Source organism: Labeo rohita, chromosome 10 (genome assembly GCF_022985175.1).
Source record: "Labeo rohita strain BAU-BD-2019 chromosome 10, IGBB_LRoh.1.0, whole genome shotgun sequence".
In the NCBI taxonomy this organism is placed as follows: Eukaryota; Metazoa; Chordata; class Actinopteri; order Cypriniformes; family Cyprinidae; genus Labeo; species Labeo rohita.
This window is the reverse complement of record NC_066878.1, coordinates 27,386,536-27,409,899: the sequence shown is the minus strand read 5'-3', so window position 1 is coordinate 27,409,899 and position 23,364 is coordinate 27,386,536. Positions and strand designations below refer to the sequence as shown.

At 34.3% G+C, this 23,364-nt stretch overlaps 1 protein-coding gene across 3 annotated transcripts; it reads right to left on the bottom strand.

The window, feature by feature from the left end:
* Positions 1–54: 54 nt before the first annotated feature.
* On the bottom strand, positions 55–23,324 carry zmp:0000001301 (rab9 effector protein with kelch motifs). Of its 3 annotated transcripts, XM_051120998.1 has the most exons (19): positions 23,214–23,324; positions 14,340–14,567; positions 14,193–14,265; positions 14,047–14,089; positions 13,868–13,946; positions 12,001–12,089; positions 11,752–11,898; positions 11,597–11,648; positions 11,270–11,370; positions 11,089–11,174; positions 9,760–9,841; positions 9,574–9,659; positions 6,002–6,089; positions 5,866–5,914; positions 5,684–5,771; positions 2,407–2,507; positions 2,252–2,336; positions 2,046–2,150; positions 55–613 (listed from the first exon to the last, which is right to left on the bottom strand). In XM_051120998.1, exons 2-19 carry the CDS (start codon positions 14,399–14,401, stop codon positions 509–511), a joined length of 1,521 nt encoding a protein of 506 aa, XP_050976955.1. In that variant the 5' UTR covers positions 14,402–14,567; positions 23,214–23,324; the 3' UTR covers positions 55–508. The 3 variants fall into 3 exon arrangements, with proteins under 3 accessions (XP_050976955.1, XP_050976956.1, XP_050976957.1); XM_051120999.1 differs by lacking the exon at positions 23,214–23,324 and having other exon boundaries at positions 14,340–14,649; XM_051121000.1 differs by lacking the exons at positions 14,047–14,089; positions 23,214–23,324 and having other exon boundaries at positions 14,340–14,386.
* Positions 23,325–23,364: the final 40 nt, after the last annotated feature.

The window sequence follows — 23,364 nt, the reverse complement described above, 5'->3', positions numbered from 1 at the left end:
TATATATATATATAACACAATGTAATAATAATACAGTATATCTTTATAATATAGTTTTTTTATATTTTGTAATTTTCAGAAAAATGTCTCTCTCTCTATATATACTTTTTTAAAATTACTATAATGTTTTTTTTTTCTGTAATTAAACCAGTTTTGCAAGTTGCTTTGAATAAAAGCATCTGCTAAATGATAAATCTTGTGGAGAAACATGAAAAGAAAAGACGGGTCTTGGTGGTAAACCTCAGTTTACTTTATCTCTTCAAACGCGTCACAAATCATCCTGTGCTCTACAGGTATCTCTGGTAAAGAAGCTGTCTAATGCGTTGTGACATTCATTAACACACACACACACACACACACACACACACACACACAGCAGAACAAGTAAACCATCACCAGGCAGACAAACCCAAATATCTGTGAGTAAGGGAGTGGCATCAATAATCTCGCTGTTTCCCAAACAAAACTCAGGCCGTCTCCCTCTGTGGTTGCCATGGAGACAATGTCTTCACATGCCTTTGAACTGCTGCATAATGGACAGGAGCTGCTCACTGCGTTTTTGGATATTGCACTGCTCCTCTTTCAGCCTCTCCTGCTCCTGGAGCACCTCTTCCTGCAAGATTCACACCGAAGCAATAAATAAGGACCGGCATGTTGAAAGGTTAAACAGCCGTCAGTCTCTCCATGCATAAAATGAGACGTTTGCCAGAGCTCTGAATGTGAGTTCAGTGTGAACCGCTCTTGTAGAAACGTTTTCATTCATTACAGTATGAGAAAAATAGACAGTGTGCTATTCTGTAATACTACAGATCCAATCTAGAATTTTCAGCTTTGGGCTTTTTTTTTTGTTTATTATTATTATTATTATCATATATCAGATAAAAAAAAAAAAAAAAGTAAATATAAAATGTATACATACATATATATATATATATATATATAATCTATATTATTAATACATACTACAATTAAATATATTATATATACATAAAACACTTTTTAAATTTCTTTAGAAATACACTTTTTATCTGATGTGGTCACCTTAATAATAAAAAAAATTAACTAAATAAATGTAAAATTTTAAAATAAAATAAAAGTAGCAGATGAAAATTCTTTAACTTATTTCAGCCAAATAACAGAAATAAAAATAAGCAGAATAAAAAGCTGAAGTACTAAAATTGCAAAAAAAAAAAAAAAAAAAAAAAAAAAAATAACTAACTAAAACTATATAAAAATAAAACCTCATAATATTAATAAATATTGTAATAATATGAATAATATAATAATGTGTTAAAAATGTTAAAATAAACACATTGGGAATAATATATTTTGTCATATATACATATACATATACATATATATATATATATATATATATATATATATATATATATATATATATATATATATATATATATATATATATATATATATATATATATATATATATATATATTATTCATTAAGATGACCACATCAGATAAAAGGTGTATTTCTAGATAAAAAAAAGTTATCTTGAAATACACCTTTTATCTGATGTGGTCATCTTAATAAATAAAATAAAATAAAAAAATAAATAAAATAAAATAAAAATAGTGAAAATTCTCAACTTATTTCACCCAATTAACAGAAATAAAATATGAAAAAAATTCAAAATAAATACTGTAATAATATGCAATAGTAATGCTAGTTAAGAATTTCCATCTGGTATTTTATTTTTTTTTTTTTTCCTTTATTTGACTTTTTATCTGAGGTGGTCATCTTTAATAATAAAACAAAATCAAATAAAATAGCAGATGAAAATACTTTCATGCGATGTAAATTTATTTAAAGGAAAAATTTACGCAAATGAAAATTCACTAACTCACTAACAGTCGCTAATGACTTACAGACAATCAGGCAGTGAATGCTACAGTATGAAATCAGTTATTCGCAGATGAAACCGTTAAAACAAGCTCCTTGCTCCAAGCTACAACAAGCTGGTGTCTCCATCTGACAGCGGTTCGTCTGAAGTGAATGTTTGCGGTTATTTTCAGGTCACACACCCTCAGTTTACACAGCTCCTTCCTCTCCCTGTCATTCTCGTCTGCTCGCGCGCGCAGCCAGGCCTCGTTCTGCAATCTGTGTCTTTCTAGCATATCCTGAAGTTCCTGTCCAATCACAAGTGCAAGCTTCCTTTATTCATTGTGAAGAACAAGAACAAACACGTCCAAGAAAATCAATGCAATGACATCAGTTTGAGCAGCAGCACCTGTTTCTGTCTCAGCAGATGCTGGTTTTGAGCGTCTCGCTCATTCCGTAAAGCCTCCGAGTCTCGTGCAAGCGCTTCCTTTTCTCTGTTTCAGACGAGAGCAGATTTAGTTTTGCTTTATAAGATGGTTTTTAGATAATTAATGTGATCTTTACCTGTCTAGTTTCTGGAATTCCTCATCTAACATGGCAAAAGCTTTGTGGATCATATGCATGGCTTCATCACGAACGGCACTGAAATCTCTGTGAACGCTCACCTGGATGAAAGCGAAATAATAATAAATAAGCTTTCCATTGATTTAGAGATACAACTTTTTGAAAATCTGGAATTTGAGGGTGCAAAAAAATAAAAAAAAAAATCAGAAAATCACATTTAAAGTTGTCCAAATGATGTTCTTAGCAATGCATATTAATAATCAAAATTAAGTTTCGATATATTTACGGTAGGAAATTTACAAAATATCTTCATGGAACATGATCTTTATTTTATATCCTAATGATTTTTGGCATAAAAGAAAAATTGATCATTTTGACCTGAACAATGTATTGTTGGCTATTGCTACAAATATACCTGTGCTACTTAAGACTGGTTTTGTGGTCCAGGGTCACGTATTCATTTGTTTAGTCTCTTACACTCTAGGCTGCATTTATTGATCAAAAATACAGTAAAAATTGTGAAATATTTTTTGTATTTAAAATAGCTGTTTTCTTTGTGAATATCTGTTAAAATGTAATTTATTTCTGTGATCAAAGCTGGATTTTCAGCATCATTACTCCAGTCTTCAGTGTGACATGATTTTGCATAAATCATTCTAATTTGCTGATTTGCTGCTCAATCTTAAAAAGATATTATTTTTGTGTAAACGGTGACACATTTTGTTTTTCAGGATTGTTTGATGAATAGAAAGTTAAAAAGAACAGCATTTATTTGAAACAGAAATCTTTTGTCACATTATAAATGTGTTTACTGTCACTTGTGATGAATGGAATGCACTGTAGTGCCTATGTTGATTGTAATGGACGGGGTTTGTACAGATCGTCTAAAATGAATTTCCAGGACTTTCAAGGACTTATCAAGCACTACTTTTTTATTTTCAAGGACTTCAATCAGAGATCTCACTTATGTTTTTTATTTCAAATTCTAACAAAAGAGAAACAGATAAATAAAAACATACTAATAAAAAAAATGGCAAAATAAAGTGAAGCACATGTGAAGAATTACTACTTAAGTATTACAAAGTATACTACTTTTACTATAGTAAAACGGTTAATTTTCTTTTTATTCATTATAATATTTTTTGCCTTTATTTGATTGGACAGTAGAGAGCAGACAGGAAAGCATTCTGTGAAGGTGGGGTGGGGTGGATCGGCAAAGGACCTCGAGATGGGATTCGAACTTGGGTCACCGCAAGCACAGTCGCGCTATATGTCAGCACACTAACCACAAGGCTATTGGTGCTATTGTTGTAACTGTACTGCCTTAATGGTCTGATGTTTTCTACTGTTTAAAAAAATAAAATCAGAAAAAGATCACTCCGAAATCCTTATCAGAATTAAATTATTCGCAATCGCGCTCCGAAGTTCCTGAACCCGCATGAACCTGCTCTGAAGTTCTGATCTAAATCAAACGATTCGTGATCCACGCTCTGAAGTCCCGAACGGAATAATGATTTACGAACCATCATTTCAGATCAGGACTCAGAACGCGGATCGCGAATCATTTAACTTAGATTGGAACTTTGCGCATCGCGAATCATTTGTTTCGGATCAGGAATTCAAAACGCATATTGCGAATCATTTTATTTGAATCATTCAATTTGCAAAATGATTCACAAACCCGTTCCCGAAATTATTTGCAATACGCGATTTGAAGTCTCGATCTAAAACAAATGCTTCATGATCCACGATGCACCATCCACGATCCGATTGGAGTGCTTCGAAACAGTGAATCATTTAGCGACGCAATGGTTTAACTGATTCAGAGTTTCGAAAAGCTCCGTTTTACCCTTCACTACATGCTACTTGAAATCGCTACAAGCAATGTTGAAATTCAAAAATTAATGGTTCTTTAATTTGATCTGGTTTTTGCTAGTGAATCGCTTGAAATGAATGATCGAAGTCGTGAGTTTAAATCAATCAGAGCAGTTCCAGTGTAAATGACTCAATTGATTTGGTTCAACTGTTCCTCTTTTCGCATATTCAGCCATGTTTACATAACACTGTCAGTACTACTACTCAGGCCTGTTGCCAAGGGGGGGGGCAATGGGGGGCAGTTCTCCCCCCCCAAATTACTCGACAGGCCCCCCTGCACATGATCATGAGCGAACTTACTATTGAGAATGAAAAGCATTCATTGTACTGATCTAGCATTAAATATTGGCAAACTAATCATTTAGCGCAAAGAACCACTAATCTCTAGAAGCTAATAACTGTGTTTCCATCCACCTATTTTTATGCACATTTTGGTATATTGCATAAAAAATGCTGGATAGAAATGCCAAGATGTGCATAAATTCTAAAAATGCCAAGGGGGGGCAAAAAAAAAGTGAAAAAGTGAACTTAGCATCCGATGACCCCTTTAAACATTTATTTCATAGATACATTCAAGCACTTTACAAGTACCTCTTCATGAATATGCCTTAAAGGGGTCATCGGATGCTAAGTTCACTTTTACATGTTGTCTGAACATTAACGTGTGTTGTCAGTGTATGTACAAATCTACCCTACAATGATAAAAATCCATGCAGTGGTTTTTAATTAATCTGTAAAAATAATATCCCCTTTTTCAAATCGAGCCGTCATTGGTGCGTCACACCCGCAGAAACCACTCCCACGATAGTTGACTGACATGAGCGTTTTACCTCAGATCAGTTGTAACAGTCCAACCTCTTTTGTTTTGATGCCGGAGCAGGGATGTAAGTTAGACAAGAATATCTCCGACTGAGTGATTGAGGTGTTGTGTTGCTGGATGTAATAATGAACATAGTGGTCGTCATTTACTCCCGACATCTGAGCTGCTGAAGATGCAGTGGATTACGTTTGTTTGTGAAGGGAATGCGCCTCCCGATCTACATATATCCGTCTATTTTCGTGCAAATCATTCATGATCCAGCTTCACTTACAGCAGAAGTGAGTATAAGTATTTTTGTATGAATCTTTGCGATGGCCTTTTCTAATAAATGTGCTAGTTAGCAAGTTTAGCGGCTAAACGCGGCTAAATGCGGCTAAAGTAAACAGGCTCGTCACTCCACAGAGAGAAGAGAGGGGCGGGGCGATCAGAGCTCATTAACATTTAAAGCAGCCTCGACCAGAATGAGATGATTTTTGCAAGACCCTAAAGAATCATATCAACTTGTGGAAAATGGACATCCGATGACCCCTTTAAATTTCAAAATTCAAGCACTTTAAGCAACTGGTGTGTGACATCAATCACCTGAACGTTTTCACTCCTGTAGCTCTTCACAGTCACTGGAGACTGACTCAGCTCGTATTTCACGTTGGGAATCTTTGTAGGGGCAAAGCTGATCAAGTGGAAATGATTTGAATAACAGAACGTTACTTTCATGTGAAACTGCTAATGAAAGCTGTGTTTTAGTGTTTTAGAAACACACCCACCTATTACTGACACCCTGCAGTCCAAACTCAGACAAAATCTCCTTCATCACTACACAACAATCATGCATCAAACTCAGATGAGGTGAAAACAGATGACTGGTACTTACAGTAGGAGGTGGACAGGAGCGTTATTTACCTGGCTGTCTCTCTGAGGGGTTTATTAATTTCATTATTTTCAAGTCATTAAAATCCTGCTCTTCATTTTTGCCTCCAAACACATAAAGCTGCAACCGAGAAAAAAGACGCTCACTTAAAAGCAATGAAGTTAGATTTGAGATATTGAACACAGGTTTGATGTGTCTAACATGTAGTGCTGTTATTGATACTAAAAGCAAAGCTATTAAAATTGTTTTGTTAATTAGCATAAAGCTGCAACAAAATAAAACATATTTGTGACCCCGGACCACAAAACCAGTCATAAGGGTCAATTTTTTTAAAATTGAAGCTGAATAAATAAGCTTTCCATTGATGAATGGCTTGTTAGGACAGGACAATATTTGGTTGAGATGCAACTGTTTGAAAATCTGGAATCTGAGGGTGCAAAAAAAAATCTAAATACTGAGAAAATTGTCCAAATGAAGCACTTAGCATTGCATATTACTAATCAAAAATTAAGTTTTGATATATTTACGGTAGGAAATTCACTAAATATCATCATGGAACATGATCTTTACTTAATATCTTAATGAATTTTGGCATAAAAGAAAAATCGATCATTTTGACCCTACATACATACAATACAATGCATACAATGTATTTTTGGCTATTGCTACAAATATACCCGTGCTACTTAAGACTGGTTTTATGGTCCAGGGTCACATATTTTATCAAAAATGTCAACTTAAAAAAAACGTAAATGTTGCCTTGGAAACTAACTGAAATAAAATAAGTTTAACAATTACTTAAATTACTAAAACTGAAAAAGATGTAATTAAAGCTAAATAAAAAATATAACAAAAACTAATACAAATGACAAAAGCACAAAACAAAATGACTAAAACTTTAAAATTAAAATGAAAACTGAAAATATAAAAATAAACCTTAAAATGTTATATGAACAAACACTATAATAGAATATAAATAACACTAAAATAATACTACATTCAAACATTCAGATACATTTCCTCATTCTTCATATTCATAACTATGGAATCTTATTTCCACCACTGAATAAAGAATAAAAAAGTTAAAGGAGAAGTCCAGTTCCAGAACAACAATTTTCAAATAATGTACTCACCCCCTTGTCATCCAAGATGTTCATGTCTTTCTGTCTTCAGTCGTAAAGAAATTATGGTTTCTGAGGAAAACATTTCAGGATTTTTCTTCATATAATGGACTTAAATTGTGCCCCTGATTTTGAACTTCCAAAATGTAGTTTAAATGCAGCTTCAAAAGGCTCTGAATGATCCCAGCCGAGGAAGAAGGGTCTTATCTAGCGAATCGATTGGTCATTGTTTTCGAAAAATTACAATTTGTATACTTTTTAAAGCACAAAAGCTCGTGTAGCACAGGCTCTGGGATGCACGTTCTTGAATGATTCATTCATTTTTAATGAATCTTTAATGTGACTCGGGAGGAACAAGTCGTCTCAGGGAGTGATTCATTTAGTCGCGCATGCGCAACATCCTATTAGGTTCTGTACTCGAATTAGTTCACCTGTTTCGAGTCTTCGGATTTTTCGAGTCGTTCGTTCATCTTATGGGGCTGTCACGTGATGAACGAACGACTCAAACCTGAAAACTTGTCAGATAAGAGGTGAGGTGAGCTAATCATACACTAAAGACCCAGGTAAACAATGAATTAATCTTTTGTGTTTCTTATAGTATTATAATTTTGTCTTGTTTATAGTGTGATCAACGTTTGTGTAAGCAGCAGATGTGTTAGGGAAATAACACATAACATTTTAATTATATTTTGCTAAAATGAACAAAATGACTCGAAAAAAAAGATTTGTTCATTTTGCTGAACGAGACTCAAAGGTCCGAGTCGGTAAAATGATCTGAATGATCCCATCACTACTACAATTTTCTCCTACAACTTCAGAATCGTCCGACATCGTTGTACCTTTTTGTTTGTAAACAGCGTTTGACTTACTTGCAATTTCTTAGTCTTTGCGCGTTTGCTTTGTAAACACTGGGTCTGTAGTTCCGCGTGACCTTTCGATGTGATTCAATAGTACGTAGTGTCGTGAACGTGCATCCCAGAGCCTGTGCTACACAAGCTTTTGTGCTTAAAAAGTATACACATTTAATTTTTTCGAAAAAAATGACAGATCGTTTCGCTAGATGAGACCCTTCTTCCTCGGCTGGGATCATTTAGAGCCTTTGAAGCTACATTTAAACTCCATTTTGGAAGTTCAATGTCGGGGGCACAATTGAAATCCATTATATAAAGAAAAATCCTGAAATGTTTTCCTCAAAAAACATAATTTCTTCACGACTGAAGACAGAAAGACATAAACATTTTGGATGACAAGGGGGTGAGTAAATTATTTGTAAATTGTTGTTCTGAAAGTGGACTTCTCCTTTAATTGCAACTTTTTATCTTGCAATTCATTCTTTTTTTTTCGCAATTGCGAGTTTACATCTCGCAATTCTGTCTTTTCTTTCTCTGAATTGTGAGATATAAAATCTCAATTGTGTTATAAAGTCAAAATTATGAGATATACACTGCCATTCAAAAGTTTGGGATCAAAAATACAGAAAAAAAAAATGTAATATTGTGAAATATTATTACAATTTAAAATAACTGTTTTCTATTTTATTTTCTTTAAAATATACTTTATTCCTGTGATGCAAAGCTGAATTTTCAGCATCATTAATCCTTCAGAAATCATTCTAATATGCCGATTTATTATCAATCATTTATCAATTATCAAGCATTTATTCAAAATGTATTCCTTTTCTTTTGTTTAAATAAATGCTTTTGTTTGTTTTTTTCACTTTTTATTCATCAAAGAATCCTGAAAAAAGTATCACAGGTTCCAAAAAAAAAAAAATTAAGAAGCAAGTTTCCAACACTGATAACAAATCAGCATATTAGAATGATTTCTAAAGGATCTTGTGACAATGAAGACTGGAGTAATGATGCTGAAAATTCAGCTTTGATCACAGGAATAAATTACATTTTACAATATATATTTACATAGAAAACAGCTATTTTAAATTGTAATAATATTTTACAATTTTACTGTTTTCACTGCATTTTTGATCAAATAAATGCAGCCTTAATGAGCAAAACTTCATAAAAAAAACACATTAAAAATCTTACCGATCCCAAACTTTTGAACAGCAGTGTAAACTTGCATTTACAAGTTATGCAGTCAGGATTGCTTCATATAAACTCACAATTGTGAGAAAAGAAAGTCACATTTATCTTTTTTATTTTTTATCCCATGGCAGAATCATACTTCCATAGTAAACTGATGGAAAATCTGTAAAAGCACAAATGTAAAAGCACAAAATGTCTGGACATTCATCAACTTCATGAGGTGCATCATGGGATCTTTTTTAAGCATTATTGAAAGATGAGTATTTTATGATGCTTCTCTTCAATATCTTCTCCATTTTAAAAAATAATATTAAAAAATGAGTCATTTACTGTAGGCAGAACCCTTCAGATTAAATGTTTCTGTGATTATTAGAACCAGGAGAGTGTCAAAACTTTTGAATGGTAGTGCATGTAAAACACACATTAACACACACATACATGACTGTGGACGATGAAAGCTGTGTGTCCGTGGCGTCTGGAGGGAGGGATGCCAACATACAGCGGTACTTTCCATTTCATCTTTGCTGGTGAAACAGGAAGATTGTTAGCATCTGTTTTTTTTTTTTTACAGACAACAGGTTCTTGGCAGTAGAATTTCAGTCTCAGTTTCACTTCTCATCTTACCAATGCTTAATTTGTGAATTTCACTGGTTGATGACAGCACGCCATCTGCATTAGTGATGGTTCCTCCGAATAAATAAATATCCTAAATCCAAACAAAATGGAAAGTATAACATGTTTTAAGTGATTAAACTTAAGTGTGCATCCACAGCATTTTTGTGTTGTTTTTTTCCCCACTTATTCACATTTATTTCATAAAAAGTACACTGTTCAAAAGTTTGTGTTTGGTAAGATTTCAAAATGTTTTAGCAAGAAGCCTATTGCAAAAAACAAAACAAAAAAAAAAAAACAGTACAATTGTGAAATATTATTTAACAAAGCATGCACTTTCTCTTATATATTATATATAAAATGAAAATGTTCAAAATTTGGGGTCAGGATGAATTTTAATGTCAAAAAAAGTATTTTACGCTCACCAGGGCTGCATTTATTTGACCAAAAATAGAGTAAAAATTGTGAAATATTATTACAATTTAAATTTCTTGTTTTCTATGTGAAGATATTGTAAAATGTAATTTATTCATGTGATCAAATCTGAATTTTCAGCATCATTACTCCAGTCTTCAGTGTCATGTGATCCTTTAGAAATCATTCTAATATGCTGATTTCTGATTATTAGCAATGTTAATTCTGCCACGGGATAAAAAAAGTAATTGCGACTTTCTCACAATTGTTACAATTCTGACTTTATAAAATGCAATTGTGAGTTTACATGATGCAATCCTGACTTTGTAACTTGCAAATGCAAATTTACAAAGAATTTTCAGCATCATTAAACTAAAAAAAACTAGAAAAGGTAATTGCAACTTTTTTTCCCTCACAATTTTGAGTTTATATCTTACAAATTCTGACTTTTTAACATGCAATTGTGAGTTTATATTATACAAACTTGCCAAACGTAGTTTGGGATTGGTAAGATTTTGAATTTTTTTAAAGAAGTTTCTTTTGCTCATCAAGGCTGCATTTATTTAATCAAAAATGCAGTAAAATTGTGAAATATTATTACAATTTCAAATAGCTGTTTTCTATGAGATTGGCTGGTAAAATGCAATTTATTTCTGTGATGCAAAGCTGAATTTTCAGCCTCATTACTCCAGTCTTCAGTGTCACATGATCCTTCAGAAATCAGTTAATATGTTTGTGAAAACAGTGATACATTTTATTTTTCAGGATACTTTAGTGAATAAAAAGTTCAAAAGAACAGCATTTATTTGAAACGGGAATCTGTTGTAACATTATAAATGTCTTTACTGTCACTTTTGATCAATGTAATGCATGCTTACTGAATAAAAGTGAAAAAAACATGACTCCAGTAAAATAAACCTGTTTTACCTTGTCATGATGGGGCGTAAAGCTTTGACCGGCACAAACAACAGGAGCCTCTCCTTTTACCTTACACACTTCCCACACCAGAGTCTCTATAGGAAAAACACATTCAGTAGTTCATTACAGTTTATAAATTATTCTTACCACTTCAAGTGCAATCTTCACAATGTGAAAAAATGTGTTGTACCTGTATTCAGCGCATACAAGTCTTTGATTTGCGTCCCGTCCTCTGAACATCCACCAAACAGGAATATCTGCTCACCGACCACAGCTAAAGAGTGATCATATCTGCAGAAGAAAACAGAAGACGACAGTCAGATGGAAAGACAGCAGATGGTGAGATCGAGTCTCTGGAAAAGGAAAAGCACAAAATACACAGTTGATAAAATGCAGTTCTAAACAGATGGTCGACAATTACAGCTTCACCTCCAGTTCCAACAATCATTCAGTCTGATAAAGTTACAATATATGCTCTTTTATGTGTCTTTCTATACACAGATGAATCAGTATTTACCTTGTTGAAGGCAGAGCTCCTGTAGTTTTGATAGGCATCCAATTCAACGACACTAAAAGAAGTGAAGTAAGAAGTGTACACTCTCTCAGTTGTACTTTACACTTCTTTATATCACCGAACACGTCTAATAATGCAGTCTAGTGTCTGATACTGACCCGTGTTGAACATCATGAGGTCATCTGTAGGGACTCCGTTCAGAATCCCTCCGTACGCGTAGATATTTTCTCCCAAAGCCGCTGCGCCGTGTCTCAGAGTCCGCAGACACACTCCTCCAGTCAGCAGCTTCTCCCACGTCAACGTCACTGACGCACAAGACGATCCACATCAACATGATGACAACACAAGCTGTTCAGTTTCATCTAAAAGTCACATCCATTTACACAATAAATGGTTTAGAGTCGCACCAATGTCAAAGCAATAGACGCCTGGGAGACACTCTTTAGCTTCAGGATGAGAGGAACCTCCGAACAAGTAGAGTTTTCCTTTAACGACACTGTGGAAACAAGGAAAAAGATGTTTTGATGACATGCTTTTGAAAAAATCTATCACCGTTTCCAAAAAACTGCTTTCAACATCAGTAATAAGAAGAATTTTGAGCAGCAAATTAGCATATTAAAATAGAAAACAATTATTTGAAATAAAAATAATATTTAAAAATTTTACTGTATTTTTGATCAAAACCAAAAGCTGGATTTATTTAATTATTTTTATATTTTGGAATAAACAGTTTTATCATTTTATTCATTTTTTAAAAAAATTAAATTTTACAAAAAATCAATTGTTGTTTTTTATTTAACTGATAACACTTCTCATTTGAATATTTTATTATTATTATTTTAATTACTCCAAAATAAATCATTAAATACATGTTAATTATTTAAATGTTATATATATATATATATATTAATTTATTTATTTAAAATATATTAATTAAAAATGTAGAAAAAAAAAAAAAAATCCTACCAGTCAAAAGTTTTTCTTCTGCTCACCAAGCCTGCATTTATTTGATTCAAAGTACAATAAAAACAGTAAAAGTTTGAAATATTTTTACTATTTAAAAGAACTTCTTTCTATTTGAATATATTTTCAAATGTAATTTATTCCTGTGATCAAAGCTGAGTTTTCAGCATCATTACTCCAGTCTTCAGTGTCACATGATCCTTCAGAAATCATTCTAATATGTTGACTCGCTGCTCAAGAAACATTTGAAGAGTTCAGATGCAATAGCCTCTAAGTGCCATGCGAAATTTGCTTCTAAAATTAGCATTTTTATCAGACTTCTATGTGTAGGTTCAGTAATTTCACTTTAATGGCAATGAATAGGTTATTTTCAAGTGAAATAACTATACAAACCTGAGAGAGCCTGAGAAAAATACTAATTTTAGAAGAAAATTTCAAATGGCATCTGAACTCTTCATTTGTTATTATTAAAACAGTTAAGCACATTTTTTTCAGGATTCTTTGATGAATAAAAAGATCCAAAGATCAGCATTTATCTGAAATAAAAATCTTTTGTAACATTATGCATTATACCATTCAGAAGCTTGGGGTCAGTATAATTTTTTATTTTTTTTGGGAAGGAAACTTTAAACTGATCAAAAGTGATGAAAAAGACATCTATAATGTTACAAAAGATTTCTATTTTAGATAAATGCTGTTCTTCTGAACTTTCTATTCTTCGAAGAAACCTGAAAAAATTCTACTCAGCTGTTTTCAACACTGATAATAATCAGAAAGGTTTCTTGAGCAGCAATATTGAAACGATTTCTGTAGGATCATGTGACTGGAGTAATGATGCTGAAAATTCAACTTCGAAATCACAGGAATAAATTACATTTTAAAAAGAATTAGAAAACAGCTATTTTAAATATTTCTATAAATATTAAATAAAAATATTTCAAGATTTTAGTGTTTTTGTAGTTGTACTTTGGATCAAATAAATGCAGGCTTGGTGAGCAGAAGAGACTTTAAAAAAAAAAAAAAAACATTAAAATTCTTACTGTTCAAAAACTTTTGACTGGTAGTGTATATATTAGAATGATTTCTGATGACACTGAAGACTGATGTTGAAAATTCAGCTTCGCATCACAGGAATAAATAAAATTTTAACACAGGTTCACATAGAAAATGTACATTTTAATAATATTTCACTTTATTTTTTATCAATTAAATGCAGCCCTGGTGAGCACAAGAGACTTCCCTTAAAACATTAAAAATTTTGTACAGAGGAAGTTTTAGCTTTAAATATTAATATAGGAACTCTCTCATTACCATAAAGTGTGTCCTTCTCTTACTGTAGGAACGTCACCTTTCTGAGGCATCAACTCCCACGTAACTCGATTAGGTGAAACTAAAACAGAAGAAAAATACACTTGAAAAGATGCAAACTGCCATGAAATCAATAATGCATGTACTTCTGTGTTAACAGCAAAATATTTGACCAAAGGTACCTGTAATCATGTAAAAGTCATTCAGATAAATTGGAGGATCTTCCTAAGGATAGAAAAAAAAGTTGCACAGCCACTACGTTTGAATCAATAATCTTTATGAATGCTGTAATAAGAGCAGTTTTCAGCAGTTTATTGGATTCACACACCTCTGTGATCGCGCTCGATGCTCCTCCAAACAAGAAAGCGATATTTCCTGCAACAGTCATTGCGTGGCCATATCTGTAAATAGTAAGTATAATGTTTATTTTCATAATCGTTATGGGATTAAACATCTGAAAGCAGAATGAACTTACCTTGGGCTTGGTGGGACTCCTGCAATTTCCTTGTCAACCCAATGTCCACTTGCTAAAGCCATTTTAGCGTTGGTGTAAAGTTATTTTCTTGCAATTAATTTCTTTGAACTATGTCCTGTGATAATCAGCAGGGAATGTATCAGGTGCTAAATGTTTTCCTGTCCATTGGGATTCATTCACACGCAGGTTCAGTGTCTCTAGCAGTGGTAAGATGAGGAAAGCGGTTGCCTAGTGATACAGATAAACAAACTTCAGCCGCCCCTGAGACCCATTTAACTTAATGGAGGCCAACCATAAATATAATTACACTTTAAGCCAAATTGCTTCAGTAAAACCCATTAATATTAAATTGATTCACTTAAATAGACTGGTTTCTAACCTGATAATAACTTTAAAGAATGTATTTATTTTTTAAGACAATGTCATAAAACTACATCTGAAAATAGATGCAAATAAAATGAATAGCTTTTAAATAAAAATAATAAAAAATGAAATATTTTATATATATATATATATATATATATATAGATAGATAGATAGATAGATATATTTATCTATTTCTAAAACAATGTTATATAACTACATAAACTGTAATTTTATTTTATATTATACATGAAACACACTTTTAAATAAATAAATAAATTGTAAACACTTTTAAATAAAAAAAAAATAAAAATACAGAACTGCGTAATTTATTAAATTTTACAAAAGGTCTTTATCAGGCTACACAACAAAAACTGTTTAAAGTAAAAAAATATGAAACACCTTTAAGTAAAAATACAACTTACACAATCTGTTTTTATATTTTATAATAAATAATGTATTTTCGCTTTCTGTTTTTCTCATTTCATTTCTTATTTGTACTATTTCAGGTTATTTAAAACTTAAAAATGCTCAGTAAAAAACATCAATATTCACCATCTGTGTATATGAAGGACAAAACTATTTAAAATTAAATCATTTTAATATAAAATAATGAATACAATATTTGAATAAAGGTTCAATGAATAATGTCCCTACCAATATCCAGCGACTGCAATAATTTTGATCAAGCAATTAAATATATATGTATGTAACCACTTTTGTAACTTCGGCTGACATACCTGCACAATTCAGTTGAATGATTAAGTTGTTTACCCTCTATGTTTGTAGATTTGTGTTGGATGTTTCGACGTGAAATGCAGTTATTTTCGGAATTTTGTTTGTAAATATCATACTTCTTTCGTTTATTTTAGTTCTCATGAAACTAGCGAGCTAAGCTGTATCAAATAAACATGGCTGAAGAAACCGATTCAGTTGACTGAGTATTTACGCTGAAACCGCTCATTCATTTCCAAACCAGTTCAAAAGATTAAACTGAGCTTTCGAAACTCCAAAATCAGTTAAACCACAGCGTCACAAAATGATTCTTTTTTTTTTTTTTTTAAGAATACACAGATTTGTTGCCAGGGTAACAAACAAAGAAAAAAACAGCGTAATAAAATTACATCTTAAGATGACACAAAGGATGAATACAGAGATACAGTTTTCACAGCTTTCAAATTAGTAGAACTTTGGATAGTTTCCACATACATATCCAAATCCACTTTGAACCAAGAAAAAAGAGGTTTAGAGCCAGTAAACTTTTGTTTATGAATGTGAAATTTAGCTAACAGAAAACATAAATTAATTATGTAATATTTTCCTGTATTCTCCTTAGAATATTCAAATAAGCCCAACAAAGCATCTTTAAAACAAAATGAGAAGTCACTTACAAAATAAGATTGAATAAACACCAAAAAAATCAGACCAGAATTTCTCTGTGTGGGTGCATTGCCAAAACAAATGAAGTCTTCTTCAGAAGAATCACAAAAACTGCATTTCACGTCAATGTCAGGCTTATATTTCCTAAGAAAGACTTCAGTCGGGTAACATTTGTGAATCAGTTTAAATGTCATTTCTTTTACTTTATTGGTAAGCAGATACTTATGAGGCAAGGTCCGTACTTTCTCCCAAGGTATGTTCTCCACAATATTATTCCAATACGATATTACATATGGAATTGTTGTTATCTCAGCCTGGAAGAGAGCTCTGATTTTATAGTTATTTTTTGACGATCTTCAGAAAAGCAAACACCTCCAATCATGGTGTCAGTTAAATTCAGATAGTAAGAACATGGCCATGGAAATGTAAAACCTTGCAACAGAAAAGACACACCAGAGGGAATGGCATTGAAAACAATCGCATATTCATCAGCAGACACAGGAATATTATATTTCTGTAAAAAATCTGAATAATTATAAAGTCTGCCTTGTGAGTTAAAAAGCTGTCCGACTAAAAGAAGGTTGTTTTCAAACCAATCCTCGAAGAAAAGTGATTTATTCTTGTAAAGAATATCCATATTGTTCCATAAGTAATATTTGTGCGGAGAGAAGTTGTGTTTGTATACGAGGGACCAGGCCAAGAGCATCTGCTTATGGAAATTAGAAAGTTTGACAGGGATTTTTGAGATATTATAATTACAGAGTAAAAGAAAATTCAGGCCACCAACTTTACAGAAAATATAATTGGGGATAATATTCCAAAGGGAAGAGGGATTTTTAAGAAAATTCTTAAGCCAATTAATTTTAAAAGTGTTGTTTAAGGTAGCAAAATCTAGAAAATCCAGTCCCCCTTGTTTTGTTGGATTCATTATTACTGATTTCCTGATATAACGGGTTTTATTTTTCCAAACAAAGTTGTTTAACATGCTGTCAACTTTTTTTAATGTTCCTTTATCAACCTCCAAGGAAAGAGCAGCGCAAGTCAGTCGAGACAATCCTTCAGCTTTAGAGAGTAAAATTCTTCCTCTTATAGATAAATCTCTCTGCAGCCACATATTGAGTTTCCTTTGTGTTTTCACTATTAAAGGGTCAAAATTTAGTTTACATCTTGTTTTTTGGTCTTTATTAATGACAATACCTAAGTATGTAACTTGATTTTTCACAGGGATGTTGCATATAGAGGGAATTTCACAGCGTTTAATTGACATTAACTCACATTTGTTGATGTTTAGACAGAGACCCGAAGCTCTGGAAAAGGACTCGATCAGTTGCAAAGCTAAAGGGATTTGGGAAGCGTCATTCAGAAACAGAGTAGTGTCGTCAGCCAGCTGCCTAATTAGAATTTGTCTATGGTCAATTGAAATACCTTGTAAATTATTATTGGAAATATGCAGGGCTAAAAATTGAGAGGCGAGTAAGAATAAATATGGAGATATAGGACAGCCTTGTCTTACTCCACGTGACAAACTGAATCTTGGTGAGGTTCCAAATTTTAATTTAATAGCACTATTATTATTTTTATATAGTGTTCTGACGGCTCTACAAAAGTGATCTCCAAAGCCAAATTTGGCAAGAGCTTGAAATATGAACTTATGCTCAAGCGAATCAAAGGCTTTGTAGAAATCTAAGAAAAGCATGAAACTGTCATTAGGGACGAGATCCTCGTAATCTAACAGATCTAAAACTAATCTTATATTATTTGTAATGTGACGTTTTTCCATAAAACCTGATTGCGATTCATCAATAATAATACTAAGTACATCTTTTATTCTTTGTGCTAAAACTAAAGCTAAAATTTTATAATCGTTATTTAATAGGGTGATTGGCCTCCAATTTTCTAGACATTCTCGATCTTTATTGGGTTTGGGTATCAGAGTAATGACTCCTTGTGTCATGGTTGGTGGAAGTGCTTCCAGTTCAAAACTTTCCTCGAGCACTTTTAGTAAGAAAGGAGATAATTTTTCATCAAACATCTTATACAGTTCAGCGGTTAGACCATCACTGCCTGGACTTTTATTATTTTTTAAGCTCTTAATTGCCTGTAGAATTTCTGATTGAGATATATCGCCATCACAAGCTTCTTTATCTTCAAATGAAATAACTTTTTGACTAATAGACTCAAAAAAGCATTTGGCTGAATTATGACAATACCTTGAAGTATACAAGTTGTTATAAAATTTGGAGCAAAAAGCAGCTATTTCTTTAGGATTATCAAGAACACCATCATTTGTTTGGAGACGATCAATAGATGCGTTCATAGCATTGGATCTTTCCAACCTGAAGAAATAGGCTGAATTTTGTTCTCCTTCTTCCAGCCACTTTTTTCTGGATCTGACATAGGCTCCTTTAGCTTTGGCTCTATACAGTTCATCTAATTTATTCTGGAGTTTGGAGTATTCAGTATTTTGAGTATCTGTCAATGGTTCTTTAAGTGATAAAGCAGACAGCTGTGAAAGAATGTCATCTTCAATTAATCTGTTTTGTTTTGCTACATTACTTCCAAATTTTCTTAAGAACTTTCCTAATTCATATTTTAGAAGCTCCCAGTTACGTCCATAAGCTTTTTCTGATTCAGCCCTTTTCCAGTAAATTCGGATTAACTCATCAATCTGTTGCTTGACCTTTTCATATTTAAGAAGGGATTTCTTTCTTATTAAATTTTTTCTTAATGCAGACGACAGTTTTTGATCTAGCATGTTAAAGAACGTATGGTTTTCTGGAACAGAATTGTATCCAGAGATGTTGACAATGATCACTATAAACTCATTGACAACAACTACCATAAGCAGGAAATGACCTGAAGGATCAGTACTGGTTTCCAGAATACTCCCATTAAAATTATACTTCATAATCCCTACTCCCGCAGAGTATTCTGACCCGTGTGACAGCCATATTTCGTTGCCCCACTGTGACCTCCAAAATCTGGCATCTTTAGATGTAGAGTGACTTTCTTGAAAAAAACAAGAAAATAAAAATAAAGCCTTCTTTTTCTCTTAGAAAATAAAAATAAAAATAAAGCCTTCCTTTTAACATTATTTTTCAAACCCCTGGCATTTAAAGAAAACAAAGACAAAGACATAAAAATGAAACAAGAGAATAATATCTAAAGAACTAGGTACTAGAACAGAAGAAACTTCACTCGAATAACACAAAAAAAGCGATATTTCGCCTAACTCTGCAACGGGATGAGTAAAAGGGCTTGAGTAAAAGTCTTTTTCGTCTTCTTTTCTTTTATCCTTTTCTGAGTTCTTTCGTTCATCTGTTAGTCACTAAAATGTAACATCTTCTTTCAAACGAGCACTCAGTCTCATAAACAACAAAGGATGGATTTAAAAGTACATATTCCAAATTTATGACCAATGCCCTACAGAGTAAGTCCCAAAATAAAAGTAAAAATTGAGTTGAGGATCCAGCTCGTGAAATAACACTAAATAAGTAACGGTACCTTTAAGTCTTCTGGTTCCAGATTCTAATTGGCTGAATACAACACAGTGTACAGTCTGTCCATCCTGTCAGGGAAAAAAAGAACAAAGAAGCCGCGGTGCAGTTCGTGTTTACCCGCGAGTATCAGAAAAGTCATTCGGTGCGCGGAATTTCGACGAGGATGCCACAGCATCATTCAGCCAAACTGATCTTTAGCAGAGATCCTTTTACTATCAATGTAGGCGAAGGGGCCTCTGAAGCCTGCTCTCTTCCCCTCCTTCCTCGCTTGCTCGACAAGAGGCCAGAGTCGGTTCCGGGCGTCTTTGGTGCTTTGCGTCAGGTCTTCGAAAATCCTGATTTTCCTCTCTTTGAGGATGGCGGCGGTTCTCGCATCCCTCCAGATCTGATCTCGGACGTTGCGTGAAAGAAACTGCACGATGATTCTTCGGCTGGAGCGAACTCCTTCAGTCTATGAGCGACATCCAGCGTGTAGATGAGCTGATGTGCGATCACAGGAGAAACTTTACTGAACAGATCGATGAGAATCTTCCGGACGTCTTCTCCTCGCTGCTCCTGAATACCGGACACTCGAAGATTCCACCTCCTCTTGTAAGAATCCAGTTCGTCGCATTTGCCCCGCAGCACACGGTTCTCCTTTTCCAGAGATTCCACTTTGATCTGAAGCGAGTTCACCTTGTCTGTCACCTCTTCTACCTGATTGTTGATGAATTCGAGCGCCTCAGTCACACTGTTCAACGAATTCGTGTTGTCTTTCACCGTTGTCTCGAGGGATTGAATACGAGTCAGAAGTTTCGCTTGCATTTTTTCAACTCGCTCCAAAACTTCCAGAAGGTGTACATTTGAGACCGTCTGACTGTCTAGTGAAGCTTCGATCTTATCAAATGATTCGCGAACCCGCTGTGAAGCTGATTGAATCCGCTGTGAAGCTTCGATCTCATCAAATGATTCGCGAACCCGCTGTGAAGCTTCGATCTTATCAAATGATTCGCGAACCCGCTGTGAAGCTTCGATCTTATCAAATGATTCGCGAACCCGCTGTGAAGCTTCGATCTAAATCAAATGATTCGCGAACCCGCTCAGAAGCTTCGATCTAAATCAAATGATTCGCGAACCCGCTGTGAAGCTTCGATCTAAATCAAATGATTCGCGAACCCGCTGTGAAGCTTCGATCTTATCAAATGATTCGCGAACCCGCTGTGAAGCTTCGATCTAAATCAAATGATTCGCGAACCCGCTGTGAAGCTTCGATCTAAATCAAATGATTCGCGAACCCGCTGTGAAGCTTCGATCTTATCAAATGATTCGCGAACCCGCTGTGAAGCTTCGATCTAAATCAAATGATTCGCGAACCCGCTGTGAAGCTTCGATCTAAATCAAATGATTCGCGAACCCGCTGTGAAGCTTCGATCTAAATCAAATGATTCGCGAAATGAAAATGATTCGATCTTATCAAATGATTCGCGAACCCGCTGTGAAGCTTCGATCTAAATCAAATGATTCGCGAACCCGCTCTGAAGCTTCGATCTAAATCAAATGATCGAACCCGCTGTGAATGATCTCATCAAATGATTCGCGAACCGCTGTGAAGCTTCGATCTTATCAAATGATTCGCGAACCCGCTGTGAAGCTTCGATCTCATCAAATGATTCGCGAACCCGCTGTGAAGCTTCGATCTAAATCAAATGATTCGCGAACCCGCTGTGAAGCGATCTAAATCAAATGATTCGCGAACCCGCTGTGAAGCTTCGATCTTATCAAATGATTCGCGAACCCGCTGTGAAGCTTCGATGAAATGATTCGATCTAAATCAAATGATTCGCGAACCCGCTGTGAAGCTTCGATCTTATCAAATGATTCGCGAACCCGCTGTGAAGCTTCGATCTAAATCAAATGATTCGCGAACCCGCTGTGAAGCTTCGATCTAAATCAAATGATTCGCGAACCCGCTGTGAAGCTTCGATCTAAATCAAATGATTCGCGAACCTTCGATCTAAATCAAATGATTCGCGAATCTGTGAAGCTTCGAAATCAAATGATTCGCGAACCCGCTGTGAGCTTCGATCTAAATCAAATGATTCGCGAACCCGCTGTGAAGCTTCGATCTTATCAAATGATTCGCGAACCCGCTGTGAAGCTTCGATCTAAATCAAATGATTCGCGAACCCGCTGTGAAGCTTCGATCTTATCAAATGATTCGCGAACCCGCTGTGAAGCTTCGATCTTAAATCAAATGATTCGCGAAAATCTAAATCAAATGATTCGCGAACCCGCTGTGAAGCTTCGATCTAAATCAAATGATTCGCGAACCCGCTGTGAAGCTTCGATCTTATCAAATGATTCGCGAACCCGCTGTGAAGCTTCGATCTTATCGCGAACCCGCTGTGAAGTTTCGATATAAATCAAATGATTCGCGAACTCGCTGTGAAGCTTCGATCTTATCAAATGATTCGCGAACCCGCTGTGAAGTTTCGATATAAATCAAATGATTCGCGAACCAGCTGTGAAGCTGATTCGCGAATCCGCTGTGAAGCTTCGATCTCATCAAATGATTCGCGAACCCGCTGTGAAGTTTCGATATAAATCAAATGATTCGCGAACCAGCTGTGAAAATGATTCGCGAACCCGCTGTGAAGCTTCGATCTTAATCAAATGATTCGCGAACCCGCTGTGAAGCTTCGATCTTATCAAATGATTCGCGAATCCGCTTAGAAGCTTCGATCTAAATCAAATGATTCGCGAATCCGCTTAGAAGCTGCGATCTTATCAAATGATTCGCGAACTCGCTGTGAAACTTATCAGTCATTTGATTTAGATCGGAAATTCAGATCAGGTTTGCGAATCATTTGCGTCAGACTGGGACTCCTGAGCGCGAATAGCCTACCGTTAAAAGAGACAACAAAGAGAACTGAAAGAAAGAAACTAAACACACAAATCCCTTACGAAAATTAACCATGGTTTTGTTATAGTAAAGGCTTGAAAACTATGTTTTTTGACATTTTTAATAACATTTGTATAACCACAGTTTTACTACAAGTACCATGGTAAAACTATGGTTACTGTAGCAAAACCATGGTTAATTTGTGGTTAACGTGTTTTTTAATGTTCAAAAGGGATATGTTGCCCAATTAACAAAAAATTAATACATTTACACTTTATGAGGACACAGAGGATAGTTTTCTTTACTTTAGGATTAACGGAGCTTTGGATAGTTTCCACAAACTTGTCTAGATCAACTTTGAATAAAGGAAAACGAGGTTTAGAGCTATGTGTTTGTGCATGTGAAATTTAGCTAGCACGAAACACAAATTAAGCCATAGTCTTTCGAATAGTCAAACAATCTAAAGAAAACATCTTTTTCTTGCAATATTATATAACAATATTACAGTTTTTGCTGTATTTTTTAATTTAAAAATGCAGCTTTGGTTAAATTTCTTGTAAAAGCATTTTAAAAATCGTAATTATTTCAAAGTGCTGTAAATAAATAAATTAATAAATAGCTAAAGTTATTTATAGCAACCTGTAATAATAGTGAAGTGTCATCCTCCACTGTGATCTATTGGTCTGAGCCTTGGTAACATCCTCTGAAAAGGGAAAACATCATCTGATAAGGCAATAAAGTGTGACGCACCTCTGTCACTCGCCCAGTGAGAAACCGGACTATCATTCTGAGTCCAGATCAGCCGAGACCAGCCTCCTCCGCCGCGCATGAATCCACAGCACCATATGAAGCTGCTTCAGGAACAGCCGCTCGCCGTTTCACGCTCTCGCCGCGCGGGGTC